The sequence below is a fragment of the Lissotriton vulgaris genome, chromosome 2_1, assembly GCF_964263255.1.
Source record: "Lissotriton vulgaris chromosome 2_1, aLisVul1.2, whole genome shotgun sequence".
NCBI classification, from domain to species: Eukaryota; Metazoa; Chordata; class Amphibia; order Caudata; family Salamandridae; genus Lissotriton; species Lissotriton vulgaris.
The window spans coordinates 1,833,357,298-1,833,375,401 of NC_141687.1; the positions used below are offsets into that span (position 1 = coordinate 1,833,357,298).

An 18,104-nucleotide genomic window follows, 5' to 3' on the forward strand; every position below is an offset into this window, starting at 1 on the left:
CGTGGGGCATGGCCCGGGTCTAGTCCCAACCAAGAAATGGCCACACGGTCTGTCACTATTTTTTATGTGGTGGAAGCCTACCAGACAACCCAGCTGTCTGGTTTGCTAAAGAGATCTTGTGGACATTCGGAAAGCTGACCTAGGAATGCATTCCGCCCATTGCTTAGGATTGGCTTTGTGGTTTGTAACTCATATTTGCTTGTTTTCTATTTGCTGTCTTTATTTATTTTAGGCTGTCCACCATGTTTTCGTCCCTTCCATGGAGCATAGCCTATATTCTGCATTAGGGAACACATGACATGAAAGATATAATGCTGTGCAGTGCCTGCACCATGAAGCATGCCCTGGGTGCATGTGAGCTTGCATGAAGTACAGTACATGATGGGTGAAGTGCGTTCAGTGCGCACATGGTGAGTGTGTTTTCTGGGAGTGTATGTGTTTGGAAATAGCACACCCTGGTACAATACAGAAAAGCTTCAATGCTGAGCAGGGCATGCTGACTGAATAAATATGCTGAATGTATTTGTGCCTCAAATGGCACTGAACGTGGAGGGAAGGAAGGAAGTGCCCCATTTAGGGCTACCTGGGTCACTAATGACCACCTCTCAGCCTTCCACACCAAATGAAGAGTCGGTCAGACAGTAGCGAATGCGAACCAATAACTGTTTATTCATATACACTCAGAGTGGAGCCCCATCTGTACAGTCGCTAGGAGTGCTACAGAGGGAACTGAAATCAACAAGCATAAAGATACATTATGTACGTTTCATAGAAGGGAAAAAACACGCCTACAATGGAATTTTCCAAGCAGATGCAGCTGGACAGTGAAATACAAAAAAAAAAGGTTTCAGCGCTCATATCTTGCACAAGCTGGCATAGTCCAAGGTCGTTCCATCCTGGGCCCGCCCCCAGACAAGTGAAAGAGAGCCTCTATCTAGTGATATAGCTATGAGCTGACCTGAACAGTGTACTGATTACTGAAGCACAACCTAACGTTTCAGAAATTAAACTCAGGAGGGGGCATTTCTCGGAATTGAATAAGATCAGTTTCGAACAGCCTAAAATGGTGCCTTAAAAGAAAATTATTATTAATGGAAATTTGTATACAAAGCGCAACTAAACCCGTAGGCATCAAGGCGCTGATGATGGTAAACAGAGAGCTCAAATATCACCAGCGGGGGAATTAGAGATAGGCTTCTTGGAATATCCAGGTCTTGAGTGCCTTACGGAACAAAGTGTGAGAGGGGATCACATTGAGGTCATTAGGGAGCGTATTCCAAAGTCTGGGTGCAAGGAAGCAAAAAGACCTTCCGCCCCACCTGGCCTTGGCTATACGGGGGACAGCAAGCAAGTTTTTACTGGAAGAGCGGAGTGTTCTACCAGGGATGTAGTGGGCCACCAGGGCACGAATAGCCTCCGGTCCAGAATCATTGAGGGCACGGTGAGTAAGGCATAAAGCCTTGAAGTTAATCCTTGCCTGCATGGGAAGCCAGTGCAGGTCTTTTCTGATGGTGGTGCCCGAGGAGCGTTTAGGGGCGCCGACAACAAACCGGGCAGCCGCATTCTGCACAGTCTGGAGGCGCTGGATCAGACCACTGCTAATGCCAAGGTATAGGGCATTGCAATAGTCTCGTCTGGAGGTAATGACCGCTATTGCTACCTGTTTGCGTGCCTCAGGGGAAAGATAGTGAGTGATTTTTCTTAAAATCCTCAGGGCATTGCAACAGGTGGACACAGTCCTACTGACCTGCTTGTCTAGGGAGAGGGAGGTGTCCAATATGACCCCAAGGTTGCGGGCAGAAAAGGTCGGCAGAGGACAGGCCCCAAGGACAGACGGCCTCCAGTCCATGGACCAGGTCTCACTTTTGCCCCCAAAAATGAGGACCTCCGTTTTCTACCCGTTCAGCTTAAGGAAGTTCTTGACCATCCATCCGGCGACCGCCTCCATCCAGTTTTTAAAATTAAGCACAGTTATGCTCGCAGATTGAGAGATGGAAGCCATAATCTGCGTGTCGTCGGCGTAGGAGAGAACTTCCAGCCCAAAGGATCTTATAAGCCTGGCGAGAGGGGCGACGTAGACGTTAAAAAGTGTCGGGCTCAGTGAGGAACCGTGGAGGACCCCGCACTTCACGGCCTTAATGGGTGACATGTACTCGCCTAGCTTAACCCTTTGCTTCCGTTGGTCAAGGAAGGAAGCAAGGAGATTGAGTGCAGAGCCCTTGACTCCCAGCTCACTGAGTTGACTGACAAGAATAGTAGGGGACAGGGTGTCTAAAGCCGCCGTAAGGTCAAGTAACACCAGTAAGGTGGTCTGTCCGGTGTCGACCTTAGAACGGATGCTATCGACCACCACTGTAAGTGCCGACTCAGTGCTGTGGGTCCTCCGGAAACCGTGCTGTGAGGGGTCAAGAGAGTTGGTACTATCGAGGAAAGCACTCAAGTGGAGATTAAGATGAGTTTCCAGAAGTTTAGCAGGGGCAGGGAGAAGAGAAATGGGGCGAAAGTTCTTTAATATCCCAGGGTCCAGGGTAGGTTTTTTCAATAGAGGCTTGACAGTGGCCAATTTCCAGGAGAGAGGAAATATCCCCTCTGAAATGGCCAGGTTCATAACCTCTATCAAAGGGGGCAGGATAGTCTGTCTGCAGTCCTTGAGGACCTTTAAGGGACATGGGTCCAAAGGTGACCCGGACTTAAGCTTGTCCAGTAGAGAATTCAGATGAGTAGAGGTGATTGCAGGAAACTGGGAAAGGGAATGGGAAGGGGTAGGGACTGGTGCATCCGAAAAGGTCGGAGAAAGAGAGCTGGAGTTAAGGGTTTCCAGGTCTGTGTAGATATCCAAGATCTTCTCATGGAAGAAAGTGGAGATCTGATCACACAGAACCTGGGAAGCTGTTATGGGGTCAGGCATCTGAATAAGGGTCAGGTTATCCACTATCTTAAATAGATCACTAGGTGATTTAAGAGAGGACGTAAGTTTGGAATAGTGAGCCTGTTTGTCTCTAAGTATGGCCGCTTTATAGTCTTTGAGAAGGGTTCTATGCTTATCCCTCTCTATAGGGTCAAGATGTGTCCTCCAAAGCCTTTCCTGCCTTCTGCATCCTTGTCTAAGAGTCCTAAGGGATTCGGAATACCAGGGAGCTGAGGGCTGTTTCCTAGCAGAATAGTGGGGCCTGGCAGGGGCGAGTGAGTTGACAGCCTCCGTCAAGGAATTGGAGAGGTCAAGAGCCGCCGTGTGAACATCACCAATAGATGAGGGCTTGAGTGTGGCCAGATAGGGAGTGAGGGAGTCATTTGTGATCTCCCCAAAATTCCTTCTCAAGACCCACTTGGTGTGATAGGGCCGAAGGCCAATAGGAGAAGGGAAAAACCAAAAAAGGGACAACAAAATGGTCTGACCACGACAGAGGGAAAGGGGTACCAATAGAGAGGCGAGAATCGTTACTGAATATTCCATCCAGAGTGTGGCCAGCTGAATGGGGAGGCCCAGTCCCTAACAGCGGCAGGCCGTAGGAGGATAGGGCATCCAACAGATGGGAAGTATCAGGGGAAGTATGCTTTTCCAAATGGAAATTAAAATCCCCTAAAATGGTTAAACTAGGCCCATCGATATAGGGCTTTAGGATCTTAATGAGTTCAAAGCTGAACGCCGACCTAGGACCAGGGGGTCTGTAGACCAGTATCCCGGTAAAGGAGATAGTGGGGGAGGGAATGAGGGTAAAATGCATTGCCTGAAGGTGTTCGGATGGGGAGGACAGATGGACAGTCCGGCATTTTATGGAGCTGAGATACAGTATCCCCAGACCTCCCACACGACCCACTCTGTCCATCCTGGCCAGCGAGTACCCTTCAGGAATAGCATTTATCAGGTCCGGCTGAGAAGACTCCGTGGCCCAAGTTTCTGTAATGAAAGCCCAGGTGGGCTTTTCCTGTGAAATAAGATCTCTGAAGGAGATATTATTTTTGACCAATGAGCGGGAATTCAGAAGGAGACCCGTGTAGACAGTGGAAGAAGGGGGAAGCCTCGTGGAGGGGGGTAACAGATAGCCTTATCCGGAGATGTAAGCATGATGGCTTTGTCGTTACATCCACATACAAAAGTCTTGGCAAGTGTTTCAGGAGTAAGGGAGTGATGACAGGGCAGCCTAGAGGGTTTTAAAGCTCGCAAGACAGACGACAAATATAAGGGTTCACCTGAGACAGCATGGCTGGCCCCTGGCGCTTCCTTGTCGCTGACGGGCACAGACGAGCTGGACTCTGGCTCGACTCCGGCGCGAATACAGCGCGGCCGCTGATCGCGTCCGCTGCACGGAGTCATGACCAGTTGTTTAAATACTGGCGACTAGAGCGCCTGACGCAAGAGTGTCCAATCAAAAATGGCCGCTGCCGAATTGTGGCGCCCGGGAGCCTCAGCCCGTAAATCGGCCGATAGCCGCCCTGGGTGCTAGGCAATGATTATAAAATATTATCTGTGGAGCACAGTGCAAAATCTGCGGAGTCCCTCACAGAGCAAGAGTGAGTGTTAAAATATGGGAAGCGCCACGATAAACTCCGTGGATGCTGGGAAGTGGGAGGGAGCGGACACAAGGGGCAAAAAGCAATAATACAGTAAAAGCAATGACAGAGTAACAAGTAAGAATTAAAAACGCTCTCAGACAATGCCTCCCGGCTTCCGCCTCAGGAGATAAACGAGCAGCAATCACTCATATGCTCTCGTAGGCTGTTTAAATACTGGCGACTAGAGCGCCTGAAGCAAGAGTGCCCAATCAAAAATGGCCGCTGCCGAATTGCGGCGCCCAGGAGCCTCAGCCCGTAAATCACCCGATAGTCGCCCTGGGTGCTAGGCAATGATTATAAAATATTATCTGTGGAGCACAGTGCAAAATCTGCGGTGCAGCAAATGCTAACTTACATAGGGCACTGCGTGAGTGCAAACTGGTCTATTCTAACAGGAACAATGCTGGACAGTATGAGTGCTATTTACATACAGTGAGATCAAGTGTGCCTGCAATGGTACATTATATGGAGGACTGTTAGTTCCATTTTGGGAAGCCCAAGCCTGCTTGGTGAAGACATGAGGAAAAGAGGAATCCCCCTAGACAGATTTGTGTATTGCTGCTTTCATGTGAGCTGGGTGGGACACGCTGAAGGAAGGGACTCTCCCTTTTCACTTCAAAAGGTTGCTTTTTGTTTCAGTGACAGATCACAATGAAGGGGCCAGGGCACATCTCAGGAAGGAGATGGGGCTACTAAGGGAATCACACAAAGTAGGACTGGGAGCCTGGGATTAACCTTTTGATGCACACATCATTGTGGCTGACTTCCAGGTGTGAACTCTGGTCACTCCCATTAATTGTGTTGTGGGCCAATCAGTTTGCCTGCTGTGACAGACATACTTTCAAGGAGAAAGAAGTGTACGCATAAAAAAAAACAAGAACCCCAAAATAAAACTTCAAAGAATCAGACCCAAAATCAGGCCTGGCCGTAGTTCGTGGAGTTTTGCTACGCGGAACTCCGCGAAGTTGCAAAAAAACTCCACGAAGTTCCACGAGTGGCGGAGTGCAGTGAGAACTGCTGTTTGTGCTGGTATTTCTGCCGCTCGGGTACAAATTCTATCCGAGCGGCAGTTCGCGCTCGCAAACTTACTGTAAGCGATCACAAACTTAACGTTCGCGATCGCGAGCGGGGAAAAAACTCTGCTGCACATTGCGGAGCAGCGTTTTCTGCACTCCGCGAGCTCTGCGGAGTGCAGAAAACTCCGCGAACGGAGGGAAGTTCACCGCCCAGGCCTACCCAAAATCACATTTTGGTGTCTGGAAAGAGGACTACAAGAAAGGGAGGTTGAGGCCCCAAACTATTTCATCTACCAAGCAACCAGATGGGGAAATTCTGTGAGATGGGGAATTCTGCAAGACTTCTGCCTGTGAACAGGATTGCCAAGGCTTGCTAGTCTCTCTGTTGGGTGATGGAGATCACTGATATAATATCGATGACCAAAATATCCCCATACACAAATATCGACACAAATGTTTTTTTTGCCAAAATATTGGCATCCTCTTTATAATGTAAATGACTAAAATATCAAAAAAATAATATAGATGTAGGAAATATCGATGTACAAAATATCGTTTTTTTCATATAATAAATAAATGTAATGAAAAATGTAAACATACATATATAACAAGTAATATATAAATGTATATTTACTTCAAAATAATTAATAAACTAATCATTTTAATTCATTTTAAAATGTTATAAATATATAAAAATTTACAAATATATATATATGTATATATATATATATATATATATATATATATATATATATATATATATACATACACCTATAACATAAAATCTTTTTAAACTTACATTTTGCACTCCATTGAATGCAACAGAAGGGAAAATGTTGGAAAGCAGAGGGGAACAATTACTATTTCCACTCCAGTGACTGCAACAGTAGGGAAAGTGTTGGATAGCGGAGGGGAAAATATTACTATTTCCACTTCAGTAAGTGCAACAGTAGGGAAAATGTTGGAGAGCGTAGGGGGAAAATGTGCTATTCCCACTCCAGTGAGTGCAACAGTAGGGAAAGTGTTCTGATAACGGAAGGGTAAAATGACTATTCCCACTCCAGTGAGTGCACCAGTAGGGAAAGTATGGGATAGTGTAGGGGTAAACACTACTATTGCTATTCCAATTACTGCAACATTAGGGAAAGTGTTGGATAGTGGAGGGGTACAAATTACCATTCCCACTCCAGTGAGTGCAACAGTAGGGAAAGTGTTGGATAGCGGAGGGGCAAAAATTACTATTACCACCCCAGTGAATTCAACAGTAGGTAAAATGTTGGATAGCAGAGGAGAAAGATTTACTATTCCACTCCAGTGAGTGCAACAGTAGGGAAAATGTTGAATAGCGGAGGGGTACAAATTACTATTCCCACTACAGTGAGTGCAACAGTAGGGAAAGTGTTGGATAGCAGAGAGATAAAAATTAACATTCCCACTGGTCAATACAAAATTAAAAACAAACAAAATATCAATTACAAAACTAAAAATGTTAAAAACTAAAAAATATAAAAAAATTACAAAAGATAGAAACATATTATAATGTTAAACAAATCAAAAAAATTACCTACAAACATTATTTTATACAAATTTAAAAAATAATTTTCAAACAAATATCTATATTTAATAGAAATTAATTATAAACAAAAACATTAATTGTTACATAAAATAAATATTTTTTATTTCCTACCCTATCACACCACACAATTCTCAACACACATCTACATTTTTAAAAACGTGTACCTCCATAATTAACATAATTAATTATCAAATAAACAAATATTAATTAAAAAACAAATTAAAACAGTTACAAATTAATTTACTCACCAACATTACCCCTATAAAACAAAAATCCACACACAAAATAAAATTAAACAATTACCAAAAATATGTATCAATTAATAAATTAATAATGAGCAACTAATTATTAATTAATAAAACCTAAAATACTTTCCACCCTCAGGGGTTAGAGGCGGCAGACCCGGAAGCTGAGATCGGCCCTGGACCAGGGTTCAATTCCCCGCCTCGGCGGGTCTTGGGCTCAAAAAATTTCACGGACTCGATAATTCTCGCTCCGGTGCCTTCTCGACTCACGGGTTCACACTCTGCGACTCTGGGCAATAGCTTGCTTAATCTCCACAACGGCCCCTCGCGGCGGGATGCCTGGCTTTCACCTTGTGGATACCCTGCCGGGGTTATCTCACAGGGGAATACCAGGACGGGTTCCCTAAGCAAGCGCCGGGAAACCCTTTGTGGGTAGCTGTGCGCTATATAAGCTCAAATACATTTACATTTACATTTTACCCCAATTAAAACCACAACACACACCTAAAAATCATTACACAATTTCCATTACTAATTTTACATTATTAAATTATCAATTAACAACAACTTATTAATTAATTGTAAATAATTTACCACTATAGACCCCACAACTCACATCTCAAATTGATTGCCCAATTGCCATATTTAATTTTTAATTAATTAATTACCAATATGTAACAATTAATTATTTATAAATTTCAAATAAATTACTTCCCACCCTATTCCCCTATCAACCCCACCACGCATTCCTAAAAAATGACTCAATTAACATAATTAATTACCAATAAATGAATTAATCGATATTAGTTGGGGGTTATTAGGAGGGCAGGCGGACTACAGTCCGCCCACCATCCTTGCGGAAAAGGGACCGCCGCAGCGGCGGTCCCGCACTCCAAATCAGTATGCGACCGCTACCGTGGCGGCCGCATCCAGCATTTTAACATTGCAGACGGGGCTGCTGGCTACAGCACCGCTGCCGTGTTGAAAGAGCGCATGTTGTGCATTTCAATGCACAACGCGCCTGCCACCTTGTGCATAGAAATGTAGGGGGTACCATGGGTACCTGCCAGTGCAGCAACATCCCCCCACAAGGGGGGCCCGCAACGGGCCCCCAAACCTAATCCCCGCCAGCCTTTCCATTGCGGCATCCACGCCAGGGAAAGGCGCCTGGCCACATACATCCTATTAAGGCGGACGGAGCCTGCTAGGCACCGCCACCATATTGTGGCCATGCTAGGCCCGCCAGGCAATCATCACGATTGCCACTGGCGGAAAAGCGGCAGACGGACCTTGCATCCGCCACGATACCCACCGCCATCCTAATATGGTGGTGGGTAAATCCCAAAGTGATGGCGGAACAATCGCCACCACCAGCCCAGCGGTGGCGATCGTTCCACCATCGTAATGAGCCCCTTAGTTCCCACCCTATTCACCTATAAACCCACAACCCGCTACAGAGCTAAATGCAAAGTAGTATTGACATAAAATTAATCACTACTAAAAATTGAACACATATATTAAAAAACAAAAGCAATACTTATACAAAATAATAGATCACATACTTTCAAAATACATACTAAAATACATTACACTAATTTAAACATCGATATATTAATCTATATTTTTGCAAACAATATTACTAACTCCAATATTTTCAAAAACGATATTTCTTACCTTAAAGTCGATATTCATGGCCACGATATTCTTGCTATTGATATACCTGTATCACGATATTTCCAACTCGATATTTGTGTATGTCTATATTTAAAACTCGATATTCTGTCTGTGCACCGGGTGATGGGATATTACCCGGGAAACAAGGACCACCCGCCCTGGCGCCTCTAGCACCAGTGCCTGCCTGCTTGCCAAGATCCAGTATACCCTGTGAGGAAGAGGAGAGCATTGGAGAGAGAGAGAGAGCTCCATTGAGGAACCTTATTGTGATGATTCCCTGTGCGAGGTGTGAGGATTTGGCTGTGCACTGATCAGGTCGAGACTGTGTGCCGGATTGTGTCCAGCAACGCCGTTGTATGCCATGAGAGGGCCGCCATAGACTGAACCGAGTATCGAGCACTGTGCAGAGGACCCCAAGCCTGTACTGCCTTGTTGTAGTGACTCCGTATGCGACTGTTCAAGTAATTGTATCATCAGCGTGCCTGGACTTGTGAACATCTCAGCTGCAAGTCCTAGCCGGTGCCGTTGTGTGGGCAATTGCACAGGAGGAGTCTAAGTTGCATCGCAGCAACCCCATGTGCCAGGAGGGGCTGTAGGAACCAAATCACTAAAGACTTCAGGCCATCACCCAGTACTGGAGTCAGGCTGTGACCAGCAGATCTAGCTACACCACGAGATCAGCCCTGACTGACCCCTGAGGACCAGGAAGACACTGAGGAGGGCATCACATAGTCGCTGTTGGAAGCCAAAGAAATAAATCCCCAAACTCCCTTCTCCCTCCCACCACTCCCTTCCTGGGGACAATGTGATTTACAGCGTCTTTGTGAGCTGGAAGCTGCTCCAATTGCTGTGGAGAGCCAGCCGTGCCGCTTAGGAGAGTGAGCCTACATCTGAAGAGTGCTGCCACGTTTACCGCGAGCAGCTCGACTTCTACGACCATGATCAGAACTCACGAGTGCTCTCGGTCAGGGCACCTGCTGCAATGCCAAATGCTTCTGTGCTGTAGAAGTTGGTAAGACTTGAACTGGGCCTGTGGGGCCCAGGGGGATTAGCTGCTGAAGGTACTGCGGCACCATAGACACTTTTTTTTACAAAATTCCTAAGAGTAAAAGGGGAACTCTTGAGTATGGCCTTCTAGCAACCATTTCCTGGATGTGACCACCAGTGAATGGAGAATAACCCGTGTTGTAAGAAAGAGGGTGAAATAGCGGTTAGACTGACAACTACTAGATCCCAACCTCAAGGGGATTGAACTATTGCTCATGAACGTTGTTATTCCTTTGAATGTGTAGAGTTAAAAATAAAATACTTCTTTTTCTTATGAATGTAGGTATTTGACTGCACATTGACTTATTGTTCGTACTGTGTGCATTTTGAGTTATGAGTCGTGTTCACTTACCTGTACCTCCACTGCTGCCAGAGAGAACCTTTGACCTCTTGTTCACAGCAACCACTGAGAATCAAGAGCAGAAGGGCTAATTGGCCCTGTTGCTCAGGATCCATAGTATACCAGACATCAGGACATCAGGACTAAAAGGCCTCAACTACCACGGTTAGGTGCAGTAATCCTTGAGTCCCCCATAGCCCTCTGAAATACAAACCTATACAAAATACAGTGTCACATGCATACGTAAAATTCAATATTAGCACAGAAACTTAACAGTGCTTACATATGCACCTTAATAGACTCTTGTACAGTGAATGCTAAGAAACTCTACGAGTACTGACTTCCTGTCTAAGTGCTTACCTCATTTACCTTGTTTCTATCAGATTACATGCAAAAGATGGCTTTTTGGACCTTTAATTAGAATACCCCTATCTTCTGTAGAGTTTTCCACTACTCTGCCGTATCATCCTACCTCTTTAAGCTCTATGTCTAGCGACTGCCTCCATCATTTGGATCCATGGTTTTTAATTTACACTTATTTCAATGACACCAAACTCCAAAAAGTGCCCACCCTGATTATGCAATGCAGTTTGTTTTGGCATCAAGAACGCCTTTCTTCTCGATGCCAACAAGTCAATATCTTCAAAACCATGTACTTTCATTTTAATTAGTTAATGCTATGCAATGTGCCTTTTGCTTTTTTGCAATTCCAATATATTTTTTTCGACCATAGTATTTAAGTTTGGGTCGTATGGTGGGATGGTTCGCCTTACCCACCACTGTTGCCTTTTGGATACTGCTTACACTTCTAATTCAAGCATGTGAATCTATAAAAGATATAATACTGGAGAAAACTCAAGTTACTTACCTGTACACTGTGGTTCTCCAGTATTGATATCTGTTACAGATTCACTTGTGACTCTCCCCGTTCAGGCTCACCAATTGCATACCTCTATTATTATATTTACACGTGTACTAGGTATGATGGCTCTACAAGGGATGAGTGCTCAAGAGACTCTGCTCTGATTGACTAAAGTTTGGGTGTAATAATCCAATGTGAATGGGCTACTAACTACTAGTGTTTTTCAATGGAGTCTAATGCTAATGCTTTAACACTGTTTTGCTACTGTTACCGTGGGACTCCCACCATGACAGCGGGGAAGATTCAAGCATGTGAATCTATAAAAGATACAATATTGGAGAAATATATACATCTGTGTTAAATTGCAGCAGACTGCAACTGTAGCTATATTTTAAGTGCCCTACCTTTATATTGATGGAGAACATACATTCAAAGTCACATGGCCTAAAATGTGTTAGCTATGTGGATGACATGCAGTTGATCCTTACTTTCGATCACACTACACATTCACTAATAACATCGGGGCATATTATCAAGGAACAGCGTTAAAATGATCGTGTCTTTAGCGGCAGGAAACTGCAACTAAAGCGGCGATAATGGGCTTGATAATGTGCCGTAGAGAATTCCAATAGAAGCCCATGTTCACACCAGAACATGGGCTTCTATTGGAATTCTCAAGGGCATATTATCAAGCCCATTATCGCTGCTTTAGTGGCAGTTTCCTGCCGCTAAAGCGGCGATAATTGTAACACCATTCCTTGATAAAATGCCCCTACTTTCTCCAATAGTATGTGTAACATTTCGAATCTATTGGTGCAAAAGGTGTGTGATCTTTCACTCTCATGCCATGTCAATAAAATAAAATCTCTGGGTCTGATTTAGATCTCGGCCGATGGGTTACTCTGTCACATTGGTGACGGATATCCCGTCTGCCAAACTATAAACCCCTGGGGATATAATGGGATTTATATACTTCTGCGGATGGGATATCCATAGCCTTTGTGACGGCGTAACTTGTCTGCTGAGATCTAAATCAGTCCCTCTGTCTCTTGCTTCTCTTTGATGAGGATTCTACAAAAATGTTTACCTTTACTTCCTTGTCAGTGGCATCTGTTAATAGTACAAAGTACCATTCTGACCAGATTCAATTATGGAAATGGCCTGTTTTAGGTGCTCTCATATAGCTCATCAAGCAGTTATCTCAGATCCAGTCAGCCGTGGCCAAGCTAGCCCTGTGCCTACCAGCAGGAGCCTCTATCACAGCGACTGTGGACTCGCTCCATCGACTCCCAGTGCCCATGTGAATTTCAATTGAGTCCTTATGCTTGCCTCATGGGTGTTCCAAACAGTAGGACTGTGTTTTCTTTCAAATAAAGTGCAACATCCTGTATCTCTAACAATGCCACCATATTAAAGGTTACTCAGTTCAATAAAGCTCGAGTAGGCGGCAGAGCTTTCTCAGTGCAGGTGGTTCAGCTCTGGAATAACCAACCGTCCACTCTTCGTACTACCTATTACTATCATTTTGCCTTCAGAAAAACCCTCACAGCCTGGCTTAACAGGAAGTAGCCTCAGTCCTCTCACAGTTTCTTCACTGATGTTTCAATTAGCCAGCACCAGGAAGGCTTCTCAGGTTTCAGTAGCGCTTTATAAGTACACATTGATAGTTCATATTTGTTTCACTATCACACATATTATGTTATAACTCTTCTGCTTACAGATGTTGTGCAAGTTCTTATTCTCTGTATTAACCTTTGTTATAAGGTGCTCTGTCACTATTCGCAGACTAGCAGCACTAAAAGAAACTCTAAAATAAAAATAAACAGGATACGCTGTTATGAGATAGTCATCTCTTTCACCTCTTTCACACAACATCACGTACACAGCTACAACAGTTGGTAGCATAGCATAAAAGAGGAATTTATTCTGTGAGCTATGACGGTTTTAGATACTTTGGGGGTCAATAGGATGTAGGGCGGATCGCCACCACCCGCATTGCAATGGCGATCAGCCCTACATCCTTCCCCGCCCGCCACCCATTTTCCCCCACCATATTACTATGGCGGGGGGGACCACGGAGGACGGAAAGACCGTCCGCCGCATTTCCGCCCGGTCGACAAGTCGACCAGGCGGAAAAGAGTTTAATATGGTGGCGGTGTCTGCTAGACACCGCCATCCATATTATGATGGGGATGGACACATGCCTTTCCGTGGTAGCGTTACCGCCACGGAAAAGCATGTGGGAATCTCTTGCGGGGGCCCATTATGAGCCCCCAGGGATTCTGGGGGTAGGGGGTGCACATGGGGGAGTACCTATGGTACCCCCCTGCATTTCAATATACAACGTGGCAGGCACCGCGCGGTGCCTGTCACGTTGTGCATTGGAATGCATGACTTGCATTTTTAGCATTGCGGTGGGCGGGTGCATCCTAATGGCCCCCACAGGACCCCCGCCCTTATGGCGGGCGGTCCCTTTTTACGTCGGGATGGCGGGCGGACAAAGTCAGACCGCCATCCTAATGACCCCCTTAGTGTATATGCTATGCATGGTCTCTGTACCCAAGAATTGCATGCTGTGACCTGCATCCTAATCTGTTCCCATCATACCGATACCCCAAGCCGAGCTACCCAGGTTCTTTATCTTGACATAGACAAAGTCCCTTCTTTTCTTGCAGGGAGTACTGCCGAACAGTCATGCGGAGGTCCACGTCAGACTGTGCCACTTACACAGCATCCTTCGACACTTCTGTCTTCATCATTGAAAGCACAAGGAGGCGCATTGCCATTGAGGCCACACTGGAGAACAAAGGAGAGAATGCCTACAACACTGTGCTCAACATCACCTACTCTAGGAACCTGCAATTTGCCAGCCTCATCCAGAAGGTAAGACTCAGAAATAGGTGACCTACCTGCATACCAAGGCTAGCCTCTGAACTAGTAAGATCTATACAAGTTGAGACCTCCATAAAATGAAAACCACATTTATCTAGAAGAACCTCTGAAAACAAGGAATGCCCTCTATGCTCCCACCACACCCATAAAGTGAGATGTTTCTCCAAGCCAGAATTAGCATCCACCCACAATCTTGCAATCACTCCTCTATACTAATTAATCTGCCCAAGATAAAACTAGAGGAGTGTGTCTGAACCACCACATTGACTGTGTTGAAGCACCAAGAAGCAATTCTAGCCAGAATGTAGCTTGCAGTGATCAACCCAGGAACTCTTTTGGTCATTCATATCTACAGCCTTCATCCTGTGTAGCCACTGTAAACTTATATATTGATGCAGGTCCATGTGTGGGCAATGACACACCAGGGGCTCAGACGGACCACATATGACAAAGTGGATTAGGCCGACCAGAAGTTCAGAAGGAGGTTTTACAACCTAAGCGCTATGTACAGCTTCGCCATAGCAACCTGAATGAAGATGTTGGCATTTGCCCTCAAATACCGCCAAAATGTACCCATTGTATTATTGTGTTTGAAAATGGCCCCAAAGTTGAGCACCCTCATACAGAAGATCATGCATTTTTACTAAACAAAGTTGTCCATTGGCCCAGGAAACACTATGTCTGGACATGTAATCTGTTTGCCTAGATATTATCCGCAAGAAAAGTTACCTGGATTGGTAAGCGGACAAAGGCCTCTCCAGGGGACTGAATTATCATCAACTTTCAAATCCCTCTTTTACCCGGGCGATGCTACATTGTCTATACCTGGGCGATGCTACATTGTCTATACCTGGGCGATGATACATTGTCTATATTCCCTAATTAACCTAAATGAAAATGTTAAAGCACACCGTTGACACTTTTTTATATCGCCCATCCGCCAGATCTACAAGGCTCCTGAGATCTCAGGATTCTGACACCGAACCATGTGGCACTAATGTGAATTCATCATGCAGTTTTCCATTCGACAACAGATTTGAAGCCCTTTCATCTGTGGATCAGATGGATCGACCACCAGGCTCCCACTCTAAGGCTTCTGTCGCGCTAGAGGGTTGTACCTTGTGTATGGCCGATCTCCCTGTTAGTACGGTACTCCCTGCCGCACTGAGAAGCCTTCTCTTGGAATGTGGTGGGCCTTCCAACTAAATAGTATAATCCTGACTGGGTGCACTTAGTTCATCATTATGACATTGTTTGTTCATCATTATGACATTGTTTGCTGCCAGGAGACTTGGGATTGCGAACCACAATACATAAATGGGTACACCACATTTTGTAGCCCTGCAATTCCATCATCTGCAGGCAGGGCCAAGCTGGTTTGGCTATATTTGTCTCTGCCAACCTTACTAGACTAGTTATGCAGGAATTGCATTGCACTCCTTACTATCAACTACTCCTCCTCAAGCTTCAAAAATCTTATGAATACCTGCTGGTAAACTTTTATCACAATATTTTTGGCTCATCGATGACTAAGAATGTCGATGACCGAGAGGAATATCTGCTCAAATTGGAGGCCAAACAGAAGAGGGAGACTTGGATCCTGGGGATTCTAACATTCGCATCTGCAATCCTAAAACTGCAACGACCTGTAGGTTACAGGATGACACAGACTTAACGATTACACACTATAGACATACCCTATATGGGGACGCTTTGAACAGGATAATTCTGTCTAAAGATTTGGTCTTTGTGCAGGACTACAAGTCCCCTACTATTAATTTGCCCCCGACTTTCAATGGCGTTGGTACTTGCAGCGTTATTGATTATATGATGCTTTTATCTGACTTGGTCCCTATTTTGATGAATTATGAGGTAGTGATTAGGTGCATTAATGACCACAACCCACTCACATTATACCTGCACATTGATCTTGCTGATAAGGACACACAGGTTTCAAACAGGGTCACTGAATACACTAAGAATGGAGGGAGGGGGTCGAAGTAATTGGGATCAGGTGGATAAGGACCAATTTAGAAAGGATTTTGTGAAGAAAAACCAACAGGCAATCATGCTGAGCTCACAGCAAGAGGGAGACCCGATAGATATTATTCAGCATAAACATCTCTAAGTGCTTTTATGTCATTAACACTAACAACGCGTAAATGTCCTTGATCAATTAAACCTGGTTAGTTCAATCATTTATGTTCCCTAGCTAACAAAAGCCTGAGGTTAGCATTAGAGGGGCACCCACAAGTCAAGAACAACGTCATCTCAGCCGGAAATGCTTAGAAGGCCGCCATTACAGCTAAAAAGACAGAAATAAGGATAAAAGCCTGGGAAGATCAGGAGATTGCAGGCAAAATGAAGAATTGCAGTGTCTTTTAGAAAGCAGTAAATCACTCCTTTTTTCTAGTTATGACAAACCACAGAAAGACACAGTCATCCCTGTCAATGTTTGGGTAGAGCACTTTTCTAAAATCTTCGACCCAACCAATCAGAAACAGGCACAATCGAGCATGGAGGAAATTACTTATGATCACAACCCTGCCATTCGCTTGAGTCAATCAATCGAAACCAATGATGCAATCTTAACAATAGGAAGGAGTCCCGCTGGGAAAAGGGCCTGGCCCGGACGGATACCCTATAAACCTATTTCCATTCTGAGCCCCATAATCATAAACGTCCTAAGAGCTGCCATCGCAGGCCTACTAGTCCCAACATGGCAAGAGGCACAAATTATTTCCATATTTAACAAGCATTTGCAATGCAATAGATCTCGCATTTGTTGTGTTTTGTTATGCTATGCTATGTTTTGCTATGCTTTGCAATGCTATGTTGTGTTATGTATGCTATGTATGCTATGTTTTGTTGTGTTTTGTTATGCTATGCTATGTTTTGTTGTGTTTTGCTATGTTTTGTTATGCTATGTTTTGTTATGCTATGCATTGTTTTATGTTATGTTATGCTATGTTTTGTTATGTTATGCTATGTTTTGTTCTACTATGCTGTTTTGTTTTGCTATGCTTTGTTATGTTATGCTATGCTTTGTTTTGTTATGCTATGTTTTATTTATGCTATGCTACGTTTTGTTATGTTTTGTTATGCTATGCTATGCTTTGTTGTGTTTTGCTATGCTATGTTTTGTTTTGTTATGCTATGTTTTGTTTTGCTATCCTATGCTTTGTTTATTATGCTATGCTATGTTTTGTTATGCTATGCTGGAGAGGGTGTGTGAGTGTGTGTGAGGATGAGTGAGGGTGAGGGGGTGTGAGGATGAGAAGGTGTGAGGGTGAGGGGTGTGAGGGTGAGGGGGTGTAAGGGTGAGGGTGTGTGAGGGTGAGAGGGTGTGAGGGAGTGTGAGGGTGAGGGTGTGACGGTGAGGGGGTGTGAGGGTGAGGATGAGGGGGTGTGAGGGTGAGGGTGAGGGGGTGTGAGAGTGAGGGTGTGAGGGTGAGTTAGGGTGTGTGAGGGTGAGAGGGGGTGAGGGGTGTTAGGGTGAGGGTGTGTGAGGGTGAGGGGGTGTGAGAGTGAGGGGGTGTGAGGGTGAGTAAGGGTGTGAGAGGGTGAGGGGGTGTGAGGGTGAGTGAGGGGGTGTGAGGGTGAGAGGGTGTGAGTGTGATAGGGTGTGTTAGGGTGAGAGGGTGTGTGAGGGTGGGTGAGGGTGGGTGAGAGGGTAAGTGAGGGTGAGGGGTGTGAGGGGGTGTGAGGGTGAGGGGGTGTGAGGGTGTGTGAGGGTGAGGGGTGTGAGAGTGAGGGTGTGAGGGTGAGGGAGTGAGGGGGTGTGAGGGGATGTGAAGGTGAGGGTGTGTGAGGTTGAGGGGGTGTGAGGATGAGGGGTGTGAGGGTGTGTGAAGGTGAGGGGGTGTGAAGGTGAGGGTGGGTGAGGGTGAGAGGGTGT

At 45.2% G+C, this 18,104-nt stretch overlaps 1 protein-coding gene across 4 annotated transcripts in view; it reads left to right on the forward strand.

The window, feature by feature from the left end:
• ITGA11 (integrin subunit alpha 11) overlaps positions 1 to 18,104 on the forward strand; it is a 592,938-nt gene that overhangs the window by 449,371 nt on the left and 125,463 nt on the right. For all 4 annotated transcript variants that reach the window (XM_086957973.1, XM_086957974.1, XM_086957976.1 and 1 more), the window contains one exon: positions 13,990 to 14,197. In XM_086957973.1, the coding sequence (XP_086814099.1) occupies positions 13,990 to 14,197 (208 nt within the window). The remainder of the gene's footprint in view (positions 1 to 13,989; positions 14,198 to 18,104) is intronic.